At 36.4% G+C, this 23836-nt stretch overlaps 3 protein-coding genes across 7 annotated transcripts in view; 2 read left to right on the top strand and 1 right to left on the bottom strand.

Annotated features, from left to right (window-relative positions):
• LOC109039901 (valine--tRNA ligase) overlaps nt 1–8069 on the bottom strand; it is a 31689-nt gene extending 23620 nt beyond the window's left edge. Inside the window, exons 1-2 of the mRNA XM_019055622.2 lie at nt 7742–8069; nt 6336–6552 (exon numbers count right to left, since the gene is read on the bottom strand). Of these exons, the coding sequence (XP_018911167.2) occupies nt 6336–6552; nt 7742–7865 (341 nt within the window). The 5' untranslated portion in view covers nt 7866–8069. The remainder of the gene's footprint in view (nt 1–6335; nt 6553–7741) is intronic.
• CIA30 (complex I intermediate-associated protein 30) lies at nt 2087–3493 on the top strand. The gene has a single exon (XM_019055623.2). It carries the CDS (start codon nt 2410–2412, stop codon nt 3367–3369), a length of 960 nt encoding a protein of 319 aa, XP_018911168.2. The 5' UTR covers nt 2087–2409; the 3' UTR covers nt 3370–3493.
• A 91-nt stretch (nt 8070–8160) lies between the features above and the next one.
• Nucleotides 8161–23609, top strand: LOC109039898 (STAGA complex 65 subunit gamma). 5 transcript variants are annotated; one of them, XR_002009761.2, is made up of 10 exons: nt 8161–8644; nt 9795–9997; nt 10937–11042; nt 11865–11962; nt 13351–13460; nt 14222–14334; nt 15839–16023; nt 16654–16803; nt 17423–17515; nt 22965–23609. XR_002009761.2 is itself a non-coding variant. In XM_019055616.2 (9 exons), exons 2-9 carry the CDS (start codon nt 9822–9824, stop codon nt 23050–23052), a joined length of 1026 nt encoding a protein of 341 aa, XP_018911161.2. In that variant the 5' UTR covers nt 8161–8347; nt 9795–9821; the 3' UTR covers nt 23053–23609. The 5 variants fall into 5 exon arrangements, 3 of the variants coding, with proteins under 3 accessions (XP_018911161.2, XP_018911159.2, XP_018911157.2); XR_002009762.2 differs by lacking the exon at nt 17423–17515 and having other exon boundaries at nt 16654–16876; XM_019055616.2 differs by lacking the exon at nt 17423–17515 and having other exon boundaries at nt 8161–8347.
• The last annotated feature ends 227 nt before the right edge of the window (nt 23610–23836 follow it).

Below are 23836 nucleotides of genomic sequence, written 5' to 3'. Positions count from 1 at the left end.
GTGACGGTGACTTTTACACTTACAAAACATTAGACTCTTCGTTGGCACCACTGACTACATTTCGCAACCCTGCAATTAGCTGGGCCCTACTATTACATTTGACTACCTTGCAAAGAGCTGGCGGGTTTAGAGTCCCTTTATACCCAGAGTTAAGACACTCTCACTTTTGGTTGGGCTGAAAGTGGCCTAAAAAAAAATCCAATTCTGATTGGTTCTCGCTCATGGAGGCCGAAACGAGTGCACCAAGATGGCGGTACCTCGAATGTGAACAAGAATAATGAAAATATTACCTAATTGTGGTTTATCAAGAGTAAATTGTTATTTCCATCGGTCCAAATGAAAATAGATTAAGAAATTTTTCACAAACAATCTCATTTTCTTTTTAATTAATCAAATTGTTGATGTTGTTGTTTTTGTTTGACAGACATCGCAGGATTCCTGATCCTTATCCCTCAATATCGTTCGTTTGGGTGCACTCGTTTCGGTCTCCATGGCCAGCCAAGGCCGGCTGCCAGTCAGCTCATAATCGAGTTGTCTTAACTCTGGTATAAAGGGACTCTAGGCGGGTTCAGAAAAGTATAGGGTAGAGTCCCTTTAGTATAGTATGGAACGTCGTCTGGGACTTTATTGAATCATAACCTCTACGCTACTCTGAACGCAGTTCTCTGGGACTAAACTACGTCACTGGGGACTTTACCAATAAAACCATAGAGTACAAAATAAAACCCAGTTGGGACATTACTGATCCCGCCTCGAAGTTATTCCTACGTTGCCAGCTGTATTATGTAATTTTCTCTATCAGATTATTATTTCCGTTCTACGACCGGCCGGTGGATAAATAATCGTCATTGGTTTGGGCGGTGATTTAATGATGATCTTTCAATAATCTCTAAAAGCGGACGCGTATTTTGCTCCGTATAATATTGAATTTCAGTCACGAAGACTGTGTACATACCCAGCAATTAAATTTTTAAATACTTCCTGGCAGTTTTTGTATTGAGATAAGGCAGGTTTTGGAGTGCCATAAAATGACTCAAAGTTTGAGAGAGCTTTCGTAAAAATCCACACCAAAATTCTGAGGCAAATCAAAAAACATACAGTTCACTGACAAGACTATTGTCACTTCTGTGACTGATATTATAAAGTCACAACAGATATTGGATATACTGCCATGCCTTATACGTGAGTGTTAAACGGGGGGCCTCAGTGAAATGTCTCCTGGTGATTTTAGCAATTTTTCAGGGGATTTTAAAAAGTTTATACTGTTCTTATTCTATGGTAATTTTGATAAATCGGTGCGAAGGCATCGTTTCTGCAGAAAATCGCATTACTCTGGTATCAATCGGCCGTTAAAAAAACTTTTAAAAAATAACTCTTAAATTTAAAAATGACCACTCTCAAAAAACCTGTTAAATTCTCTTATTAGGAGACCCGTCTTGGCTAATTTTTAAGCAAAATTTACAAGCAGTACAATTTAGGTAAAGAAAAATGTGATTACTTATATAGAAACTCTTAAAATATCAACGTAGTTTTTCAAAGCTAAAAATGTTTGCAAAATATGTTATAAATCTACACTGATATTTAGAGGGTTTTTTTTTAACCCTATTTTTCTCTTAAATTTTATTTAAAAAAATAGCCGAAAACTAATTTTAAGAGTTTTTGAAGAATGTTTTAAAAGCAGGTCATTGCTAGTAGGGTAGTTGTTATTTAGATCACTAAAATACCGTTATATCATTTTTCAACAGCATAATTCTCATTATTACAAAATAAACAAATCAGGAAAAACGCGTGAGTGAAAATGTATACGAAACAAAATCCGATGAGTGAATTATTAAATATAATCAATAAACTAATTTGCAAAGAATCAAATTCGTTTATAATTCCATTATTATGATGTCAACTGGCAACGCGATATTGGGTGACGTAGGCTAAAGTCCCTCCTGACGTAATATTGTCTCACCGCTGTCTTCACATTTAACGAGCGAGAGTGCTGTTTTAGTAAAGTCCCAAACGACGTTCCATAGTATAGGGCAACGGGACCTAACCAAACCTGGACACAGCAGGCGAGAGTCACAACGGCCACTTACGCGAGTGTCCTTCTATAGGCGTTAGCTTTATTATTCTATGATGTATACGTTGTGATTATCAATGTTCGTTCCCAGGAACTAAATTCAATCTGCAAGTGACAAAACTTTTTGTTTCAATTGAATTCAACAGGATTTGCAACTTTAAAGTTTTAAAAGTGCGTACTTCAGAAAGATTTCGGTTGGCATATGCCGTGTATCCTTGGGAAAATACATGCTTCATGGAACTCCTCTAACTGCTCTAGCACTTCAAAATACCTGACAAGTGTAATGCTATGATTACTGAACGATTGACTCACATTTTCTTTGAAGAAACTACTTAGTGATGCAGTGTTACAAGTGTTACCATTTATTGTCTCCCACAAGTATGAAAAATGTTCTGCGACTCCCTCTCGCTCAGTCACTATCATGTATCAAGTATTCTCCTGCTGGCCCCATTGTACCCAGCGTAATAGTGTTAAATAGTAGAAGTTATATCTATGAACCAGACAAAAAAGGTAAAGGTTATCCTTACCAAAAAGATGTCTGGCCCGAATTTTTTAAATTAGAAAATTATCGGGGTATCTGGCCATTCATTGTTAAAGAGTCAAAGAATGCCTGGGAAGAATTCAAAGACCATTGGCGAAACGATCCTATCATGGATTACAGACATAACGAGGTAGATATTTGGTGGAGGTTTCGAACTGAAAAAGACCTTGAAAAATGGGTAGTGACTACAGATAGCGATCTGGCTGTTGGTAGAAGTGAGGCTAGTTTAACCATTAGCCCACAAGGGTATGCTCTGTTTTCTGGTAAAATATCAACTGACTTTCCTCAAGATGGGATAATCAAGCGATCCGGCTTTGCAAATTTAGGCTCACTCCCGGCAATGAAATCATTTGGCCGTGAAACAGCTTATGATTGGACACTTTACACACATCTAGTAATGCGTGTAAGAGGCGATGGCCGGTCTTACATGATAAATATGCACTTAAAGAATACTGCGGATGCTTGGTGGTTTGATATTTATCACTTTATTCTATTCACTCGTGGTGGGCCTTATTGGCAAACTTCCAAAATACCTCTTTCAAAATTTTTTCTTGGAAGCAAGGGTCGCATTCAGGACTCCCAGTTTCCACCCCCTCTCGAGAGAATCATGAAACTTAGTTTCACTATCGGCGAAGGAACTCAGAGTGGACCATTCAGTTTAGAAATACAATACATAGGATTAACTCACGATGACACTCATCGCGAAGAAACAGCCTACGAGATGTACCAGGTGCCAGTATTTCTAGTTGCGCATTAAATTGCGATATGTTTTGTAAATACAGTCAAAAATAAAAATCTTGTTAAACCTTAAAGACACCTGATTGATGAACATAAATTGTGAATACCAACTGCTTTGTTATTAAAAATCTTGTTACAATGTCTCACCGATCTACTGATGATTCTCTTTCAACCTCTAATTATCAAAAGAGCAAAGAAGTGCATCCACAGCCAATGACAACCACAAACTGTATAATGGTTTAAGAAATCATCGTCAAGACACATAAAAATCTGGTGGACCAATAAACAAGAAAAGAAATTAAGCGCTATGGTCCATGTTTCCTCATCAAAATTTTATAAGAAAATCAGTGGAAAAATCAAAATATTTTCAAATTCAACTCAAAAATGAAAACAAGGAGTTTATCAATTCAAACTCCCAGCTAATCAAAGAACCAAACTCCACGAAAGAAGAGCCCAAAAGTCTGACACAAGTCATATCCATCCGATGCTGATACGTAAAATATAACAGCATTTTACTGCAACTGCTGTTAAAAGACTTGCTAGCACAAAGATTCACACAAACTTAGATACAGTAAAAATTAGATCACAGTCTGAGCCCAGGGCCAGTAGCTCCTTGCTGGGATCAAACTTTGAAATTCCCTTTTCGAACGCAAACGCCCTTTTTTTCCTCTCTATCTAATTTAATTCAATTGCCCAGACTATAACTAAACTATAATTACCTGCTAATTTTTCGATTGTTTGCCTGTCTTGAACTTGTATAACAAGTTTTAGCATATTCTGCCTCAACTTCAGTAAAAGAAACAAATCGAGAAATGCATTAGTTCTCACCTTATTTTGTAGTCTATTACAGGGCGTAGTCAAACAACAGATGATTGACTCTTATTGCCAAGCATTTGAATTGTCCGAAGTATTTAAAATTGACAACAAAAGAGGCAAAATTTTAACTATTGCTTACCACTGCTTTTGATGAAACTTGGTGAGACGGTTGTTCCTATTGAGAAGATTGATTATCCTAGCTTCGGCACAATTGAGGCACTGGATGCGAAAAGGGCACTTCTCGGTTACGGTGTTTCAGAATCTCTGTTGCTAATTAATCCCTCGGAGAAGACTTTAATGGGTGATTTTTCCAGAATTCTTTCCATTGAAAATCGTAGAATCATAAGGAATATTCAGTAAATTTTTTAGTGAAATGGATGCATTCACTTTCCTTACAATGAATGAAATATTAGAGGAGACTCTGAAACACTGCAACCGAGAAGTGCCTTTTTCGCATCCAGTGCCTCAATTTGAGTTTGGGTGGTATACAGTTCAACAGAGCACCGCTGATCTGAGGGCCCCCCCCCCCCCCCCCCTAGAGAGAAATGATAACAGCACTTTCAAAGATCAAGACACAAAAGTGTATGAAAATTGCCTATTGACATCTGTTTGAACTACAGAAAAGGGTCATTTTTTAAAAGCCTGTTTCAGGTTTCACCGTTTAGTTTGATGTGAATCACATTGTTATTGGTGCGTTTTTCATCAAAATAGAATAGAGTAGATATTTCATTTCAACAAAGAAAAACATAATATCAATATAGAACTTCAACATATCGAAGATGTAAGTTCGCAATCACATAACTCCATTTGCGACGTCACAGACTTCCTGTCATACTTTATTTTTTAAACGGAAAATTACGCGACGGCAATTCTTTAAAACTGCCACGAGTTTTCTTCTCTGTGCGAAGAAAATTCTGCATAAACTTCAAGAAATGATGTCAATTTGTTCTCCTTTAAAAGAATAATTTAGAGGTGGAGATTTTCAGACACTGCAAATGAATATGTGATTGCGGACTTACGCCGTTGATATGTGAAAAAACTGTCGAGTGGATTGCTTCATGTGTATTAGGTCCTTCGGCACCAGCATGTTGCTTCTTTTTTGTTGGGAAGAAAAATATTATAAGCAAGTCGTTCAACCCGCACGAAGCCTTTCCACAAGAAGGGCATTTTGTGAGAAAGCTAACTAAATAATATCAAAACAAACAACTTTCTGCACTCCTGCACCATATGATAGATGGGGAATGGCTATCTGCAATTTGCAATATGTAACAATTGTAATTTTTTTTCTTCCACGCATTCCAGTGATGTATGAGTGTAAATCTACCTTGAATGTACGATGAGAAGGGAACACAATTGAAATATGTCCAGTCAGGAAAGCACCTTTCAAATTTTAAACATCAAAACTGATGAAAAATTATTTCTCATCAACTAAAAGGCACTTAAAATGTTGTTGTTAGAGGCGCTTGGAAAAAAGTTAGCGAAGAAGTTAAAGATGACGGTGAGTGTCACTTGAAGGGATATTCTTAATTTGATAATGAATTTTTCAAATTTGAACTTACACAGCATTTCTTGATTCGCATGAGAGTTCTGCTGGACACAGTTGAGATATTTATCTTTGCTGTTGTCTAAAGAGGAAAGATGGAACTCCTTGACAGGTTTTTTTTTTTTTTTTTTTTTTTTTTTTTGTCTCATGAAATGCTCTATGACAAGAAAACCGAGGGACCGACCTCAGTTTTTCATATTTTCAGATCTTACTCTATGAATTCATGATAAAAAAATAAAAAAAAAAAAAAAAAAAAAAAAACGCAAAGCCCGGATCAGGTAGGTATTCCTAGGAAGACTTTTTTTTATTCTTTTCTTTTCAGAAAAATTGCATAATCTGGAAAAAAGTTATGTTCTATTTACAGCAGACTACAGCAATGAAATGTATGAAGATAAATACTGCCGTGCTGAGGAAAAACGCTGTATGAACCTTCGTCAGTTGCCAAAATTCCTTCAATGAATAAACACTAACTTAATATACAGGGAGAAAATATTCATGACTCTCAAAAATAGACATTTTATTGGAGGAAATTGGCAACTCTGGAATCTTCATACAGCATTATTTCTTAAAACAGCTGAATACTTACACCTAAAGAATTCAAGGGGAATCGAGTCATGTTAACTTACCATCGACATAGAATATCTTGCAATGTGACCGTGTAAGCATGGCCCAAGTGAAGCGTTCCCGTGACATTGGGAGGTGGTAAGATCATGCAAAACACTTCAAGATCACTACCACCAGTTTTCAGTTTGAAGTCTCCACTTTCTTCCCATTTTTTATACCGCCCCTTTTCCACAACTTGAGGTGAATATGAGAGGGGAAATTCTTTAGCAGTATGTGTTGCTAGAAATACATGAAAAAAAACACAAATTAATTTCCAATTGGTCGAGCTTAAATTAAGTACATATCAGACGTTTAAGAATACCTGGAGAATGAAAGTTCGGATTCTCCATAGTTCCCCCTCCCCCCCCCCCCCCCAGGAGAAAATAGACCAACATTATATTCTGGAATTTTTATTGATTTTTCTTCAATCGAAGGAGAGTGAGCAAGCTGCAACAATTTTGACCACTACATGGATTGGTTTTGTATAAAAATATTGAACAATGGCAGAGACTTTGAAATATTGCTGAGAGACACCAATTTTGCAACTTTCACAAACGATACTCTAGACAATACCCACTGTTTGTGACACTACCAAGCCTCATGTCTTGAATTTTCAGGGCTGAAAGTTAGCTGTATAGGTGTGCCACAAGAGATATTCTTTTTTACTGTCGAAGTATTATAATTGGAAAGAATTTGGATGTTACCCAGAAATGGAATCCAGTTACCCTTTATATTGGTACTAATTCGCCAAATAAATATTTCTTACCAGCATTTGCATAAATTTATCAAATGGCATGCAATGTGAGTTTTCATGAAAGCAATGCATCATTAGTGGTTACTGAGCGAATAATAACTTCACAAACTGTCAGAATAAGGGCAAACTATTGCAATAGATTTTCCAGGATTGATACAGGCTTCTACCGAGTAAATTTAAGCTTGGGGCCAATGTTTGGGCTTCAACTCAAGAAAGATTCACAAATAATCCAGAACCTTAATTTGCAATCCAGCTACTTACCTTACTTAAATAAAACGTTTACAAATATGCTCACACAGGATTCAAGAGCATATTACCTTTGCCATCCTCAAGAACTATTACTTGTCTGTCTGACTTACTTACTGTTGGAAATGAAGAATGCGGACAGTCTGCATGCTCTTCTGAAAAATCAATTTTTCCGAGATCTGAGGTGAGGTAAGAGATTTTATTATCAATATTCAGTAAGTAATTGTCATTGCTACCTAACCCCGAAACTTCCCTGACTATACTTAATTTAACAGAACTGTCCCAGTTGTCCTCTAGATTTTACAAATGACAAGAAAATTGGGTTTCCTGGATAGACAAAGAAAAGAAAATCTCTCAGGAAGAAACATCGAATTCCTTCCTTCTTTGAGGTATGTACCTAAATTTGAGCCAATTGTGGGTAATTCTTACCTCGCACGGCATACACAAAGTAGAAAGTGTGAGGTCCATGCCATCCAATTGAATAAATTAAAGATTTCTTGGACAAAAAGCTACACCTAGTCACATTTAAAGCTTTGAAAATTGAGAAGGCCATCAGAGCCGTGTGCTGCGAGGAAAAAGCTCAAACAGAGATAAACCACATTATTAGTAGAAATAAGTTTTAAAAGTTTCTAAAGGCCTCCTAAAAATGATCTCCATGATTTGCAGGAGTCAAAAGAAGAAGTAATGAACATTTGTTTGAAGTCACTAAGTAAGCAATCCGGTACAACATGGGTACAACACAACAAACAACACACACGTGAGTGATATGAAATTATGAATTTTTCAGTTTTGATGATAAAAGCTTGTCGTCGTCATTGCATAACCTCAATGTAATCCTGTGTTTGGCTGGCTGGGCTGGCTTGACATCAAAAACCGTCAACACCTCATCATAACAAATCAGTTCCATTCCAGAGCCATAGCTAAAACTAAAAATAAAGTTCAAAACATAGTAAAAGTGTGAAGTACCATCAATTTTAGAATTATTCCTCATTAACCAATGAATTTTCACCACTGTCACTGAGCGCCTGGTCACTGGTAGTCTTCTCATTTCTCACTTCTCACTCATCGAACTCTTCAGTTTCATTTGCTTCAGTTTACCTCAACATTTTCCTCCTTGTGTGGTAACCAGTCTGACGAAACGTTATTTTCTCATTTTAATTGTATCTTAAGAGGAAATTGATTTGTACGTGTTTCATTTTGAGATCAAACCGAATCTGACTGTCAGGCCAGAAGAATTGTAATTTTCCCTGTAACTAATGCGAGGGAAACTTTCCTGGAGAACTTGTTCGTAAACTGTTCCGTCCTCTTCAAATTCCAGCAGTTTTGTCGTTGGTATGTTTTCTCCCTGAAGACAGAGCTTGTCTTTAGAGGTTTTGAATTAACCAAAAGTTTTATTTTAAGTAAGCTTCACTTATCTTGATTTATTTCAGGAATTTTAGAAAAGAAGCATGAATAAGCTTGCCTTGCAGCATCATAAGTATGAAGATCACATGAAAGATCATCTTACAAAGGCGAAGAATGCCTATATACTTTCTTGATAGACAACAGTCCTCAACAGGAATTACCCAGTAAGAGAGTTAGGAGTTTGACGATAGTTCTTGAACCTCCGCTGAGACAACTCTTTTTACCTGATTACTGTCATGGCAATTCAATTCTCACTGCAGCAGCTCAGTACCTTTCGTGGCTGGTGAATGGAGCATTGAGTGTTGAAGTGGTATACAAAGTCACATGCCAGTAGTTAGGTCTTAGTTGGACGACGGGTAATTCTTTATAACACTCTCTGTTGTCTATCATGAACTCACCTCCTTCTGTATGAGAGAATATTATTCTGTTTTCAGGTCATTATGAATCCCTTGTTTATTCTCCAAGTGAAGAGATTTGCCACCTCAATTATCGGAAAATTATTTGGGTACTTCTCATCTGACGGAGACCTCAAGCGTGCATACTTAAAAGAAACTCACCTTGCTCATGAAGGCAGTTTAATACTTGGAGCTCTCCTTCGTCAGACACTACATAAACACTCGGACATCAGAAATTTTGCCTAAGAGTGATTTTAAAATTCAAAATTCAAAATTGTTTACAATTTGTTTAAAAAAGAATATTGTAAATTCTCATTTATGTCCCTTAGTGTTGTACATGATAGGAAAGTAGATGTCAAGAGCCTTACGTGGAATAACAATGATCACTAAAAAATAATTAGTGCCTGAAATAGGTGGAGAAGGTGGCAACCTCCGAGGATATTACAGGATTTCAGAGAACTTTAGAATTCGATAAGAATTCCTTCATTGAGCTTCTTTGAGTGAGGAGAGCAAGTGTTGCAAATTTCCTGGAATTTTTGAGGCCAATTTTTTCACCAGTCCAACTTGATGTAAAGTGACTCACGCTCCTCTTGCATTTGAAGCGCAACTGTTTCTCAAGTATGAGCGTATGTAAGTACATTCAAACAGTAATACTAAATTCTGCTCATTAAATTTTCTTACAGCAGCCACTGGTATAGTTTATTTTTAAGATGGAAGCTAGTACCTCACTGTGGGGGACTATTCCTCCGATTGACACAGGAGATCCCCAGAAAGCATTGACTGAACTAGAGATGGAAGTTGTCATGAATGCCTTAGAAACAGAGCCTCATGAACCAGATATTGAAGATGAGAAGAAGAATGTACCAGATCATGACAACCTTCAGTTGTAAGTCATTTTTCCTCATTCTTAAATGTCTCACAATCAGTTCTCATAATGTAAGTAATACACATGAAGTTAAAAATCTGGTTTTTTTATCCCTCCCTTTCCTACCTATAACGCTTTTGTGATGCAGACACCTATCTTTCAACATGTAAAAACAAAATGGTGTAATACTAGCTACTGGACCCATCTCCCCCTTTGAGCGTTATGTTTTTGATGAACAGCTCCTCGTGGGTATTTTTATTTCAACCAAATGATGTAAAAATACCGTCGTATCTCGTTATAATGTTTTTGAAGGGGAATTTAAAGTAGATAGTCAGTTTTGGAAAACTGATATTTTGAAAAACGCTATTAAAAAAAACGACTGACTGAGACTTGAAAAAAAGTCACTTTGAGAAATGCTGTAATGAAATCTGACTGTACTCTCTGCATTAAATTGCAAAATCAGGTATATCAACATTTTTGTTACACTATGCTACTTGGGAACCCATATTTGAGGGTGAGCACATGTTTTAAATAAAAATAGGAGCACGTTCCACAGCTTTTGAATACCAAAACATCTCTAATTTAATGCAGTCCAATGTTTGGTTTTCGCGCAAGCACAAGCTCATCTGCCGAATTTCTGGTTCAGAAAATATAACGATGAATGTGAACAATTTTTCAGTTACCTTATATCAAAACGTCAGCTTCTGCTTCAGTCCTTTAACAGAAAACTTGTATTTTGGTGTATACCCAATTTGTATAAAATATATCTCTTCAGCCCAAGAAAATTCATCTGAAGTTCCATGCATATTATTACATGGAATCAATCAGTTCATCTCTGTTTAATTTAACTCTGATAGTGAGTTCACAATGTTGTAAACCAAGGTATGAGTTTCCTTTTTTCACCATCGAAACTAATATTCAACTACAAACAGTAGTTTTATGTTGCCATTATTGTTTCAGAGTTCCTGTTGAATGTAGTCAAATGAATCCAGTGATTTTAAATACTATTAAATTGATTCAATATGCAAAAAAAGTGTCTGAATTAACGGATAGAATATATGCAGAGGTAATAAAACTGCATTAAAATTTTTCAATTTTCTCATCAGATGTTTTTATGAAAACTGACCTGTTTTTTAAACTTTTCAATTTATTGTCACAAATATTTTTAACACATTGCCCGCTATGCCATGCCATATACTAACAGCTGACATAGCCTCAGTGAAAGAATGCATCACTAAACTTTCGTTTTTCTTTGGGGGGGGGGGGGGGGGGGCACTGTAACCATGGTCCTTGGGGGTCCTTTATGAACCAATAAACACCCAGCAAGGAGGCGCTAGGTCCTTATTCACACAGGGGTGTCTAATGTCTTTTCTGGCACTGGCGGTTCTACTTAACTCCAGTGACTGACTGAAATGTGACTGACTACTCACCAACTGTCTGACCCTACTTCCATTCATAATTCAATATTGTTTACCTGCTAGCCTAGTCATTCTTAACATTTTTCAACTGCAAACCATCTTCAAGCAGTTCACTCCATTTTAATCCAAACAAAAAGGTTGCACTTCGCAGACCTTCAATAAAAACTAATGGATTTTTTTTTTCTTCTCCTTATTTTATTCCTCTGAGTTCAAAAATCATTTCAAAACTTACTAAACAGCTTCCTACAGCAATCTCATAATTTTTTTCTGTTTTTTCAAGAAAAATTAATAGAGCCATTTCAGTTCCAAAAATGTGACGTTCTCTTGCAGACGACTTGCTGGCCTGCAGGCTGGCTGAGAAATACTAGTCCAACTCGTTTTTTGAGTGTTCGCACTCTACAATGGAAAAGGCATGCTCCTTACGAATTGAATCTCTCTAATCATAACATAAATTTGTTCTTACTTTTCAGAATAAGGACCTAACTATAGAAATTCAAAATTTAAACCCAATTCCACCCCTATTAGAGACAAAACTCACACATTTAGAGCGGCCTCCAGACTACGAAAGGTTTGTACTGAGTCTTTAGATTCATAAAAATGTTTTCCCTATTTTTATTTCATATACAATATCTTTTAGTCTTTTGCATCAGTTCTTAGTCTTTTACCTCGTATGCATAATGGGTCTGATGCAAACTTTTGCTAGAGCAAAAATAAGAATTGTTTCTTATAGAAAATGTCTCAAAAATCATGATCAGCACATTGGCAAAGTATGAAATGCACCCCTAACTTCACAGTCTTCATAAGAAATATGCTTGTTTTTGTAGCCTCTAATAAAATGTTCACCTGTGCCGTAGTATCGTTTTTAAAGTGGCAAGCTCAAAATAACTCAAATCTCTTAAGCAGATTGTGAAGTTAGGAGTGCATTTCAGACTTTGCCCATGCATCATCGTGATTTTTGAGACATTTTTTAGAAGGAGAAACTCTTATTTTTGCTCTTGCAGAAGTTTGCAACAGGCCCATTGAACAAACAACTTTATTTAAATTGTATTTTGTGACATGCTCATTTGGACTGAATTCAAAAGGAAAGAACCAAGTCATGTCCAGTTTCAATAGGAAAAAAGAGGTTTTTTCTTTTGTTCCTCCATAAGATTCAATGATAGAAATAATAGTTAAAAGCTTAGTGCAACACTTTCACATTCAAAAAATGTTTTCCACCTTATTATTTTTGACAAAAGAAAATATCGTCTCCTGCTAGAAAGACTTTCACAAATGCCAAAATGTGAATCTTTTAGGAGGCACAAAGGACTGATTTGCAATAGCTAAAAATTGTATTTCCTTGTGAATTTTGGCAAATATACATTGAATATGTTTACTATTTATAATTTAATAAAAGTTAAAGGAAAGACAAATCTTAAGTAATTGTTGTTTTTGATGCTGCTTTCTGTGAGGATTCTATGATCACTATGGTAGCTTTAAGAGGCACTATGAATGTTGTTTGGCGATTGTGATACTTGCGTTTGCTTTTCAGTCCCTAAAGTTGGACCAAACAACAAAAAAACAACGAAAAGTTGTCAAAATGCTTCTCACCATCGTAAAACTTGACGCTTGTGATACTTGAACCCAGGCATGGCAGTTAAGTTATGCATTTTCCTCAATTTGAACAGTCCTTTAAAGAAATTAATGATTCTAATTCAACAAAAAACTACTATTTTCATCTGTGAAACTATCTAAAGCATATGGAACCATCAATAACTCAATTTTAATTAAATGGTGCTTTCAATGCTTCTCTGAAGGGTGATGCTATGTAGCGAGTGAAACTCAAAACTATTCCTTTCTCATTTCTTCCGAAATGCCACTTGGTTCTTTTTCCTTTAATTGTACTCATTTGAATCCATATAATACAGAAAAATTTAAGGCAATTTGAGTTTAATACATTTTTTCCTCTCTATTTACCAGTGACTTTGTCCTTGGGATTGGCAGTCCTCCATTCCATCTGAACAGTCGGACTCGAACTAGGATTTTGCACAAATGTGTTGCAACCTTAGCAGCTCACAGGGGATATGACTGTACGTTTATTTCTTGTTTTTCTCTCTACATAAATATAAAAATATTAAGGTAGCTTTGCTGAGCTAGGCCTTTCTTCCAGAGGAGAAAATAGGAGAAGATTGTTGGACTGTGTTCCTTATCTTTTTTTCTTCTTGTGTACCAAGGTCACTTTTCAAAGGCTTAGCAGCTGTCTGATATGCCAATGGTAGGTTTATATGAATGACTAAAAAATGCTGCCGAATAGTTTGATTTAGAGCCGGGCCACGCCCCTATTGATTTGGATTTGATTGTTATGATCTCCTTTTGATGGGCAATGCTGGCAGTTGTCCACACTTTTTGTGACCCACTATTAATCACAATACAATGAATGTAATGTGAAAAATTTAAAAAAATGGGTTACACAATATATGAACGGCCCCTTAGCAAATTTTTAAATGTACATCAAAATCTGTCACCACCATGGACCCTGGCCTAAAGAACCCAGGACCTTAGTGCTTAGAGCTGCTTAGTGCTGCAATCTGCCTTCTCTACCAAGGCTAGTTGGATAAATATAAAAACTGTCATTGTTGCATAATTCATTCGGAGAAAGAGGTCTCCCACTCTCTCATACATCATTTAAAAATAATTTACAGAGCATCACGGATGAAAAGTTTGAATCAGTAAGTGGAAAAATTAATGTGATCTGTAATTTAAATCTAATTAAAATTGAATCAGGTTCATTGCCATGGGATCGGAAAATTTTTGAACCTTTGGTTGATTTACAAAGGCTGCTTTATTTCAGACTCATCATCCACAGCTATAGAAGTTTTAACATCAGTAGCGGGCGATCTAATAACGAAAATTTGCCGAAGGTTAAGGTTAAATGCCGATAAAAACCTCTCTCCAGATAATCTGGTAAGTTTTATTGTTCTTGACCATTTTTTTTTTAATGAGCTTTTTTCCCCCTTCATGGGAAGTATATAAAAAACAGGAAAAAGTCAATTTTACAGGAGACACAAACAACTGATTTGATATGGCTAGAAAGGTAATTTAGGCCTTTGTAATAATAATCCATAATACATTCAGAAGATATAACCTAATAATCTATGTAGAACGCGTTTACTAATAATGATTAAATAAGATTTTTAGCCAAAAATAATTCTTATCGTGAAAATTGGTGCTAGCAATACTGCATTCTCGAGTAGATTCTATAAACATAAGGAGTGGTGGATGCAGTAGATACTATGCATGCTGTCACTTTTGATACTTGAGTTTGATTTTCAATCCTCAAAAAACACATCCCAAAAAGCAAAAGAAGTTGTCAAACACCTTTAAGCACCATACATATTTTCTTTGACTTTGACTGTTTTTAAAGCGTTCTGTGATTTTAAAACTAATATTTTTTTTTTTTAAAGATATCGAAAAATTCTCAAACCATTAACAACTCAAATTCAGTTAAAGTGGTGGGTCTGATACTTTTTCTGGAACAGTAGAATGTATGCAGATAGCATCTATCTACTTCAGGAAGTTTAAGGATGAACAAATCTATTTAGAGGCTAGATTAGGTGTCAAAATTAAGAGTGATAATCTAGTTTGGGTTAGAATCAGAGTACAGAAGCTGATAAAGACCCAATTTATTGTTCAAATATCATTGTAATGGCAAGTATCAGTCTTGGAGCAAACATGTTGATGGTTTTCCATAAATTCTCATGCATACAGACTTGGATGAAATGCAGCCCTAAACAAAGTAGCGCGAAACAAAGAAGTCTATCTGCAGGAAAGTAAAGGCCTCGATAGACAATCAAAGTCCAAAATCAAGTCCTATCCAAGTGTCGCAAGTCTTCAGCCCTAAAATCGTTACTTTCCGTTATTTTCAAATTAAAACTCAGCATGAATATTCTGTTGGCAATAAATGATTATGGTGGCCCTCCATTTTGATTAAAAATTTGACAGACCATCCAATTTTGATCAAAGGTGAATGTTGTACGTTGACCAATCAAATGGTCCATTTCGATCGGAATCGGCTCGGAATTTGATTGTCTTGCAATGTCTTTGAAAACCCGGACTGGCTTTAGCTTTTCATAAAGTTTTGGTTTGGTCAGGAACAAACAGGGTAATGAAATTGCATTTTCACTTGCAGCTGTAATGGTGGTTTTTTAGGGTCCGTATAGATTCGTCCTTGTTAGGGATCAAACCTGGAACCTTAGTGCCGTCAGCCAACAGCATTGATCACTACATCATCGAGGCTGGCTCAATATCTAAATAAGTGCTCTATTATTGATCTCTGTGTAAATTGGTAGATCATAACTGTTCAAGGGTCATGATGAAAATTGGACAAATGCTAGTCTCTGAGAATGGTACATTTTCTCTGTAACCACTGAGTATTTACTTATAAGACTTTAATTTTGTTATACTTTAGTTTCGTCTAGAGCGGGTGTTCCATGAAATGAATATAGGCCCGCTTCGTTCCCTCAATCATTACTATCAAACTCAGGTTTTGGACTACCAAAAGAGCTCGAGATTCCAGTGTGAAAAGTTGGTGGAAGAGTTAAATATTGCCAATGAAGCTGCACTCACAAATCTTCTAAAGCAAGAACACATAAGGTTTGTCCCATTATTATGAAAAAAATCTCAAGCAATAGTCAGATTACCGGACTTTGTCATCTGAAGTATAAAATTTACTAAATATTTGATTTCATACAATGCAAGTAATGCATACAGCATGACGATTTTATACGTACTATTGAACACATACATCCCGGTCAAGTTTTTGGAGTCAAATACAGTGCAAATACCGATTTTATACTGAAAAGAAGGGAAAAGTGGCCTGATGAATTATTTCCGTCAGACCAGGTATGTTTTGCTGAGGTATTTCACTGTGGTTCTCCTCTTTCAGACTTGGGGGTTTCGAATTTCTCATTTGGACATCATTAATATCAGCAAGAAACATGCAAAATTGCCATGACTTTCAGTGAAACGCTACTTATTGAATAAGTGGAATTTCATCACAGGGCAGCAACGTTGGCTTTGTATGTAGCCCTGTTTCTGCATCAAGATAATGATTAATTATAAACAACTTTAAGAGCTTTGTATCCATATGGGATTGAATTTTTCAACAACGCAAGTCGCAACATCAATGTTTTGAAGCATATCCTGACACCTCACAGCCTCTCCATTAGCTATAAATGTGGTCTGAATCAAACACTAACCCTCTTCTATTTTTTCTCCAAGCAGTAATGGACAGAGCTATGAAATGGAGTTCAAGCAAGATGATGATGACATTCCTCTGCTTCATTTCCCGGCCGAAGACGGCACTGAAAACGATGGGTTTCAGTCCTCTCTCGAGCACGGCTTCCAAATGTTGCACAACCTCGAACAAGAGCAGTAAGTTCTGACCGTTTATTTCTTATCAAAGGCGCGTATTCGGCGACTTCGACCAACCGTAACCAGGAACTTCGTGAGTTTGGACCTATTTCAATTCTACATGTGAAAATTATTGGTCGCATGTGTTCAGCTCCGTGATTGTTTCTACGTCTGTTCGTTCCGTTCTGTGTTTCCGTGAATAGCTTCTTCTGCAATAGCTGCCGTGAAATCTTTGTTGCTGTTGGAGGATATTACCCAGAATCAGTCTAAGCACATTACACATTGCTTTCTCGACAGGAAACTAAATGACATCTGCCATGAGATTTTGTGATGATGTATATTCTTTATCCCAGCAATTTTCAAAGCATTATTTCATTCAATTTTTAGTTTAAAAAAAAGGAAATAAAAAAAGAAAACAGGGAAATTGTGATGTGAAAGGTATTCAGGCTGATTTTGGTCAAAGCCATTTAACCAGTTGGAAGGCAGGCAAAAAGTTTCTAAATTTCATTATACTCTCACCTCGACAGTATGTAATAGTAACGTAAGCTGTTCATAAGGTAAAAACTCACCAAAAAAGAGAACAATTGTGAGACCAAACAAATCGTGCTGTACTCTTGGTTTTGTTTTTAATTTTTTGCAGGAAATGCTTCCATTAAGCACGCTATTATGTTTTCTTCTTTCAAAAGCATACAACCAAAGCCAAAACCATGCAATTTCAAGACATTGCACCTAGGTAAGGCATATTAATCAGCGAACTTCAAAGTTGACTTGTTTTGGCTAAAATCTTGGTTTTTTACGATAATTTTTTGCGCTTGAAGAAATTTTAATATGTTTTCTGCGGAGAATTGAAAATGAAACCAAATTCGTTCAAAATTTTGGTGTTTATTTGCTTCCAGTTTTTTGGAAAGGACATAACTTCACGCAGTTCAATCAAATTTCAATAATATTTGTTCATGCTTGGGGTGCAAATGTACATAAGTGTCATCTTCTGGCTTCCGTGTGAAAAGTTCGTTGCAAGATTATATTTATGGTTGTAGAGGGGAGTTAGCTAAAATTACTGCAAAAAAGGCTATAGTCAATAAATCCTCTAAACTTAGTCCTTATTCCTCTTCAAACATGAATATACTCAACTTAATAAAGATTAAAACTGTAGTCCACACCACAAAATGTTGAAATGGAGTTAGTGACAAGCGGGAGTTTTCATTTAAAGTTAGAGGCGCAAGTACACTTGCTCATTGAAAGAAACCAAGCTTGCCAAAGTCAATCCATCATCAAACAATGATCAAGCTGCTTACTTGACTCCGCCCTGCACCCATCACTTTTAGTAACAAAAACTAATGGTCCAAATTTTGCCAATATTCTTCGATGACAACAGATCACTTGATCCATTTTTTTACCCGCTTAAGACTCATGTTGTAGATGGTTAAAGTGCCTATTAGATTGGTGAAAAATGGTTCCTTGAAAAAATTGTTGGTAGAGAAGGTTTAGAGGGAACAATGCACAATAAGTTGTGAGTTTTGTCTGCTCTTGTTTCCATTCCAATACAGCTTCGAAGGAACAATATCGTAGTTTTGACCTTTTCTACAAATCGGACTTAGTGACAACAACACACTTTACATTGCAAAACGAAAAACTGAAATTTTACCTTTACTAAGTGAAATTCTACCAGATGACAGAGATCAAGACTGAAAGCTGCCTTCTTTATTGTAAGCAGTGAGGCAAAGGCTAAAGGTGGAATGATAACTGAAGCTTCAATACGAGTTTAGCTTCGTATTTTTCATAATTTATCTTTAACTTGGATAGTATACTATTTTCTGAATGGGGGAAGCACTAGGTGCTCATGCAGATCAGAGGAGAAATAAGTGAGGAAAGTTCTGAACTTGTAACAAAAAATGCGAGGGGTATTCGCAAAGTAAGTTAATATTTGTCATATCTTCTAAATTAATAAAGATAATTTAAATCTGTAAAAAGTTTGTGAATTGTCATACTCTCAGCTTTCTAAAAAGTTTCAGTTTTTTAAATTTGGTCCTTTGAGTGCCGAGTGACATCAGTTTTCCCACACCCACCTCTCACCACCGCGTGTCCAAAATTGACACGCGTCTTTAGGGGTGCTCGATGAGTGTTACTCATTTATTTCTTAGAAAGAAGCACAAATATTGATGCAAACAGAAAATGTGATGTCATTAAAGGCTCACAAATCAGCATTCAAAAGAAAATACCTTGGCCTTTTGTCTCGTCAAGTGATGCTGCTTCATGGCAATGCTAGGCCCCATACAGCTCATGTGGCCAATCAGTTGTTGACCTCCTTAAAATGAGACCTTTCCCACGTCCTCCTTATTCTCAGGATCTCACCCCAGGTGATTTATCACTTATTACCTGAGTTAGAGAAGAGTTTTGGCGAAGAAAGTTCCGTGGACGACGATGAGGTGAAAGAAGCTGTACAAAAGTGGTTGCAAAAACGGAATCGCCAGTTTTACGCTGATGGAATAAAAAAGCTCTTGTCATGGTATGTAAAATGTGTCCAACGAGATGGGGATTACGTGGAAAAGTAAAGTCAGATCTTCACAAACATGTAAATTTTAAATTTTAAACAAAAAATTCCATTTTGACAATTTGCAGGATGAAGCCGCATGCTACCGTCCTGTAACCTCCCCAGCGCGCGTCAATTTTGGACACGCGGTGGTGAGAGGCGGGTGTGGGAAAACTGATGTCAATCGGCACTCAAAGGACCAAATTTAAAAAACTGAAACTTTTTAGAAAGCTGAGAGTATGACAATTCACAAACTCTTTACAGATTTAAATTATCTTTATTAGTTTAGAAGATATGACAAATATTAACTTACTTTACGAATACCCCTCGTATAAAGAGAAATCAACGAAATATACCCAATAATTTCCTGATTCATGGGTACCTGAATACAAAGTCGGGAGTAATTTTAATACCAAGCACTGGATATGAACGTACGTTCCTATGTTTACTTTAATTTTTTACTATTCTCAAAAACTGAACATCAAAGCATGTTTGTTCATTGTTTTTCTCACTCATGTTCAAGACTTATCATTTCTATCCCTCTTTTGCACATTAACACGTTCACTCCCATGAAAATTATCATCCATTACCCGTACACTCCTGTGCAAGATTTTTTTTCTTTCTTTTTTGCGGTTTTATGCTGCCTACATCATTGATTATACTGGCAATGTTGAAGTAGACATGTCCACACTGTCGTTCAAGAAAATGCTTCGGGTGAAATGAGACGTTGTTTAGCCATATTCCAACTTTATTGCAAACTTAAAAGAGCTGCCTATCATTTCTTTTTACCAAAAAGACCTTTGACATGGCTATTACGGAGCACGTATTTTTGCAAGGAAAAGAATGCATCAGAAAAGATTGATGTGTCAATGTTTATGTATTTCTATGGCCCCTTATATTTCAGCTTCTAAGCCTGATTTTTAAGGAGCATTTTATACTTATCACTCTGCAAAGTTAAATCAGCAATGCTGAACTGACTGCCCGAAATCTTTCATTGATTTTTTTCTAACTTCTGAAATTTCCATTTTTTGCTACATTTAGCCTCCATAGCTTGGGCTTGTGTTTGCTCTGTAATTGCCATGGCAAAGGATTTGTCAAGTAATGTTTCTATAAAAAAAATTGTTGCCAACTCAAAACAATAGGTAATCGTCTTGAGCCATTCGGCAGGGACATGAGTTTGGCTATTTATTTGCTCTCACAATCAGTTACAGACGCCTAGCTGAATCTAAATGCGACTCCGATAGGACTTTTTGGTGCCAACCTTTGGCGTTCAATGCATCAAAGTGGCTAATCTGCAATTACCAATCATATCATCCAGTTTAATAATCAGACGAAACTTCTGTCAAGAAACGTGAGCACTATGATGCCAGAGATCTTTGCTTTAAAACATGTACATATCGAACTAGAGTGAGGCAGATAGGATTATTAATTTGCAGACCTGTATTTATTACTTATGAATTACGTTATGATTCCTGATCTGGTTGAAATGATGACCTCTCTTTTTGTTTTTCTCTCTTCCATGGGAAAAAATATGTATCTTACTGGGTTTATCTTCTTGCTTGTCTTTTTTGTTTCCTCTCAGGCCATTTCCGCCATCACTGGTGGTAATTATACGAGGGTCATCCAAAAAGTAAGTTTCCCTATCTTGTATCTTCCGAACGAAAAGAGTTACATTAAATCAGTAAAAAAATACATATTAAGCTCACTCTAAGCTGTAAAAAGTCCAAGTTTTTGAAAATCGGTCGAGGGGTTCGCGAGAAGAGTTAATTTTACTGATACAACCTCTTGTCGCACCGTGCCCACCTCCCGGGTCAAGATGTGCGGAGAGTCGATTATTTCAGACTCGGGTATTCGCCTCTAAACATCACATAAAACAGGAATTTAAATGTTTTCATTGAGTAGGTCTTGCCTTTCTTTTTGAAGTAGGCTCCACATCTTTTTTGACATTTCTGGTATCATTACAGAGCTTTTTGATGCCTTCCGTCTAGAGGCTCTCGCCTTGGCACCGAAACCAGTCATTGACAGCGATCTACACTTCTAAATCAGCTGCTTTGCTTCGGGAAATTTTCCCCCCCAATCCTCCATACTCTCTTAATGTAGCCTTATGTGACTTTCATCTGTTCCCGAGCGGAAAAACTTCCCCGATGAAAAGCAATTGCCAACCAATTCAGAGGTACAGATCACTGTCAATGACTGGTTTCGGTGCCAAGGCGAGAGCCTCTAGACGGAAGGCATCAAAAAGCTCTGTAATGATACCAGAAATGTTAAAAAAGATGTGGAGCCTACTTCAAAAAGAAAGGCAAGACCTACTCAATGAAAACTTTTAAATTCCTGTTTTATGTGATGTTTAGAGGCGAATACCCGAGTCTAAAGTAATCGACTCCCCGCGCATCCTGATCCGGGAGGTGAGCGCGGTGCGACAAGAGGTTGTATCAGTAAAATTAACTCTTCTCGCGAACCCCTTGACCGATTTTCAAAAACTTGGACTTTTTACAGCTTAGAGTGAGCTTAATATGTATTTTTTTACTGATTTAATGTGCCTCTTTTTGTTCGGAAGATACAAGGTAGGGAAACTTACCGATGACCCTCGTAGTAATTAGTTGCGTGTTTGATGTACAAACGATCAACTATATTACTCCTCTCAAAATGTGTTATTCTGAGGTTATTCTCCTGCGTTCCTTTTTTCTCTCCTTCCAAGCCAATGAATTAGCATAGTTCTAATTACAGAACGAGTTTGAGAACTGATCGAACTTCATTAAAGTTTTACAATTCAGGAAGCAATTAAATAGCTTAAATTTATTAACTTTTACTCTCTCTTTCTACGTACGTAAATGACATGGGTAGATTAGAATACTCAGTCATGAGAGTCAAAGAAGTTCTTGCACATGACTAGGCATTGGCTTCTTTAATTTTTATGTGTTGACCTATTTTAAGTGTAAGAAAGAAGTTAATTATTTGAATTTCTTCTCAGAGTAATATTCGTTTTTTGTATAGTAAGTATGGCAAATGTTTCAGGGTGACAGCCCAAGTAGCAGTGATTGTGATAAGTTGCAAATGAATCAGAGAATGTATCGTGACTTTATGGACCTTAATTTATTGCAATATTAAATGATTGCAATAAAATTTCGATTTTATGGAGATAAAATTGCGACAAAATTGAGGATAATTGCTCAGATGTTGATGACCCTATCGATTTTATCGCCAAAAACTCGTAAAAAAACCGCAACTTAATTTCAAAATATCACGATTTTTCTGTTAAAATGCTACTCGGAAGATGGTCAAGTTTCTGCTAATTATTGCAATGAGAAATTTTTATCTATTTACATACCGTCCTAGCTGGAAAAAAAACAGAAAGGAAAGCCTTTCTCTGTTATCCCATGCAACTTTTTCTTTTCACTTACTTAAGGGAATGATGAAAAAAATGAGTAAATGAAGTGGGCAAAGTTTTACAGAGAGACACCCAGTCACATCAAGGTAGATGGATATTAAGGTCTAAGCTTTCCAATCATTTGCATAAACACTAAAGAAGTTACGAATAGGTGAATTTAGGATCACGTGTACTTCATTTTTTTTCCATTATGCGACTCAATGTCTATTTATCTATCTCCATTAAACTTGGTTCCTCTATCTTGCATTTTTTAATTTATTTCAGATTGCACCTGGGGAATGTTGATCCCGAAAAAGACTCGAACCTCATCATTCATCATCAATCACTAACGAAGTACATCAAAAGGCAATGAGCAGTCAATAATTGAAAAACTGAAAATGAGCAATTTTGACCTTTTTGAGCAGTTTTCAGTTAAAATGACTGTGAATCAAGGATCTCAACAGTGGTCAAAAAAGCAGCTATGGATGTAGCAGCTGCTGCAAAAAAGCATTACCTGGAAGAAGTCTTCGAGTTGTGTTATATCCATCAGACTGTCTCTTACCAACACATTGCCAGAGCTCCTGTACACAAACCTTTCATATAGACATGTATCATTCAAGTCACGCCAGCCAATCAGAAACAAGTCGGTTCTACGTCCATGCCTGTTTTTCTGCTACCAAGATCTCATTCTCTTGATTTGTTGGCGTTTCTTATGCCAACAATTTTTTTTTCCATTAAATGATAATTTATGGATGCTGTTTTTTAAGGCTTAATGGTTTGTACAAACGAAAGGTGAGCATGTCCACGTTTTTTTTTTTTTTTTTTAGCCATGTAATTTGTTATTCTATTTTTCAAAGCATCTCGATCAATACACTGTGGCAGTAGATTGAGTATGACTAGTTTTTGAATAAATGGAAAATTGGAAAAATTCGACAAGCGAAAATATTTTCTAACATCTCGGTAGTGATACCTCCTGCTTTTCAGTTACTTAATTGATATTTTGATGAAGGAATTGAAATGAAATTTTACATTATCACTAAGGCTGATCACGCCTCAGAGTCACCATGATGTGCATTAAGAGGATTTCCTTAGAGCTCCAGAAAACGGAATGTGTTACCGTTTTTAAGACATAACCGTCCTTAAAAGAGAGAAAAATA

This window comes from Bemisia tabaci, chromosome 3 (genome assembly GCF_918797505.1).
Source record: "Bemisia tabaci chromosome 3, PGI_BMITA_v3".
NCBI lineage: Eukaryota > Metazoa > Arthropoda > Insecta > Hemiptera > Aleyrodidae > Bemisia > Bemisia tabaci.
This window is presented reverse-complemented; position numbering and strand designations above follow the sequence as displayed.